The 3,031-nt window shown below is 52.4% G+C and overlaps 1 protein-coding gene across 1 annotated transcript; it reads right to left on the bottom strand.

Moving 5' to 3' along the window:
- Positions 1 to 467: 467 nt before the first annotated feature.
- PPTG_15575 (ATP-dependent chaperone ClpB) lies at positions 468 to 2,767 on the bottom strand (the record flags this gene model as incomplete). Its single annotated transcript, XM_008912828.1, has 2 exons — positions 468 to 2,629; positions 2,671 to 2,767. The coding sequence occupies 2 exons, from the start codon at positions 2,765 to 2,767 to the stop codon at positions 468 to 470; spliced, it is 2,259 nt and encodes a 752-aa protein (XP_008911076.1).
- Between the last annotated feature and the right edge of the window lie 264 nt (positions 2,768 to 3,031).

The following is a 3,031-nucleotide window of genomic DNA, read 5'->3' as shown; positions in this document are numbered from 1 at the left end:
AAAACAATGTGAAGGCAGGACTTTTGTCCTATAAAATTGGGAAAAATAGTGCTTTTATGTGTCGTATACTAAAACCCAGTGTTTTACATCTTTGCATATGTAGAATAGCGGACGTCCTGTCCTGTTTTATCATGAAAAGGGGACGCTGTGTCCTACAAATTCTGTAGAATGGCAATCTGCATGGAAGCACCATTTTTCCCACGACTTGCACCTTTGCCCATACCCGTTCCACCAAACTGGCCAAATGCTACTTCAAGTAATAGCTAATTTCTTCTGATAATCAGTTGCATACCCTCCCATGGAATAGCGTAGGTCACATGTACAGTATTTGCCCAGTTTGCCACTTTACCTGTCGATGCATACAAAAGCTGTCAGTTTTTGCACGCAAACTGTGCTATCAAACAAAATCGTATTTTAATTAAGAACAATAATTGGCAATGAGTTGCGCTCCAACAGCTTTTTTGTCGTTAGTCAACAGAAATGAGCAGCGGAGTGGCTGTTTTTGGGTCTTTTACCAGTTCCTCTTCGTACTTGGGGTTCGCCTTGACATGCAAGACTTGACCGGGACCAGCAGCGCCTTCCAGCAGCTTGACCGCCATGGGATTCAGCAGATACTGTTGAATCAGTCTTTTCAATGGACGTGCACCGTATAGTGGACTGTATCCAGCTTCAGCCAGCCAGTCCTCCGCTTCCGGATCGACCTTCATCGTCAGTTCCTTCTCCTCCAGCAGTTGGTCCACTTGACGTAGTTGCAGATCCGCAATTGCACGAATATCCTCGCGCTTCAACCGGTTAAACAGAACCAGTTCGTCAATACGGTTCAAAAACTCCGGAGCGTAGTGGGAGCGTACAACGTTCAGAACATCAGCCTCAGCCATGGAGCTAGGGGCGCCTTCAGGTAGTCCAGCGAGGATCTCCGAGCCCAGATTGCTCGTGAGGATGATCACCGTGTTGCGGAAGTCCACGAGACGACCTTGTGAGTCCGTCAGCCGACCTTCGTCCAGTACTTGGAGCAGAATGTTGCTCACGTCGTGGTGAGCCTTCTCGAACTCATCGAACAAAACCACTTGGTACGGTCTGCGCCGCACAGCTTCCGTCAATTGACCGCCTTCCTCGAAGCCGATGTAGCCTGGCGCAGCGCCCACGAGACGACTGACGTTGAATTTCTCCATGTACTCGGACATGTCGATGCGAGTCAAAGCCTGTGGCGTCTGGAAGAGAAATTCCGACAAAGACTTGGTCAATTCCGTCTTGCCAACGCCTGTAGGACCCAGGAACATAAACACTCCCAATGGACGGTTGTGTGCGTGCAGTCCAGCTCGAGCGAGACGCACACAGTTGCTCACAGCCTTGACAGCTTCTTCCTGACCAATCACATGCTGGTTGAGATGATCTTCCATCTTCAGTAAGCGCTGCTTTTCTCCTTCCATCAGTGTCGACGCTGGAATTCCCGTCGTCTGAGCCACAACTTCCGCTACGTGGTCCGCTGTGACAGCATCTCCGAGTGAAGTTCTGCTCTTTCCCGACTTCTTGCTCTCCTCTTCCTCTTGCTCGTCATGAGCCACCTCGGCTTCCAGCTTGGGGATCACAGAGTGCATCAACTCTCCTGCCTTGGAGTAATTACCAGCATTCTGCGCTGCTACCAAGTCCCGTCGAGCTTCTTCCAGCTTGCGCTTGGCGTCCTGCATCTCCTCCAGTTTGTGTTTCTCCGCGTTCCACTCGTCCATCAACTCGTTCAATTCCTGCGTCGCCTTCTTCACTTCTTCTTCCAACGCAGCCATGCGCTTCTTCGACGCCGCGTCGGTCTCTTTCCGCAGAGCTTCAATCTCGATACGACGCAGGATAATCTCACGGTCCAGCTTCTCAATGGGCTCCGGTTTGCTCTCCTGTTGCAGTCGCAGTCTCGACGCCGCCTCGTCCATCAAGTCAATGGCCTTATCCGGCATCTTCCTCTCCGTCAGGTATCTGTTCGCCAACGTAGCAGCCGCCACGAGCGCGCTGTCGGCGATTCTCACGCCGTGATGCACTTCGTACTTCTCCTTCAGTCCACGCAGAATCGTGATCGTGTCTTCCACACTGGGCTCGGAGATTAACACTGGCTGGAACCTTCTGGCCAGCGCGGCGTCTTTTTCAATGTATTTCCTGTACTCGTCCAACGTGGTGGCGCCCATACAGTGCAGCGCGCCTCTGGCTAGCGCTGGCTTCAGCATATTGGCGGCGTCGGTGGATCCTTCGTTGCCTCCAGCTCCTACCAGAGTGTGCAGCTCGTCGATGAATAAAATCACGTTACCATCACTCTCGTCCACGTCTTTCAACACGGCTTTGAGTCGCTCTTCGAACTCGCCTCGGAATTTGGCACCAGCCACGAGCGCGGCCAAGTCTAGAGCCACGACTTTCTTGTCCTTGAGGCTGTCGGGCACTTCGCCCAGTGCGATGCGCTGTGCGAGGCCCTCGGCCACTGCCGTCTTGCCTACGCCCGGCTCTCCGATCAGAATCGGGTTGTTCTTGGTGCGACGCGATAAGATCTGCGTGGCGCGGCGGATTGAGTCCTCGCGGCCAATCACAGGGTCCAAGTTGCCGGCCTTGGCGATTTCTGTCAGATCGCGACCGTATTTCCTGAGACTCTCCCCTGCGGCACGTTCTGCGGGTTGATCCACGTCTGTGGCTGACCCATAGAGGCCAAGCCGCGGCGTGCGAGATACAGAGCGGGAGATGGCGTGCGCAGCGGCACGTGGCGACCCACTACGGCGCGGGATAGCGCTAGCATGCTCAGAGTGTTGGTCTTTCGAGTTGAATGTGCTTGACGGCAAGTTGCAAACTGAAGTCGGTTGAAGAGAAATAGATACTCGTGGAGTTGGAGCCAATCACGTTCCAGAATATTCGCGAAAGCCAATAAGGTACGTTCAAACAGTTTTGCAGCATTTTTTTTAGTGGATCTGTTCGATTGAAAAGAACGTTATATTGAAAACTTACCCCTTTTTTTTAGGACTGTACCTGTAAAACAGGGCGAGTTTGCAATATTGCTTTTTTT

The sequence above is a fragment of the Phytophthora parasitica genome (genome assembly GCF_000247585.1).
Source record: "Phytophthora parasitica INRA-310 unplaced genomic scaffold supercont2.50, whole genome shotgun sequence".
NCBI lineage: Eukaryota > Oomycota > Peronosporomycetes > Peronosporales > Peronosporaceae > Phytophthora > Phytophthora nicotianae.
This window is presented reverse-complemented; position numbering and strand designations above follow the sequence as displayed.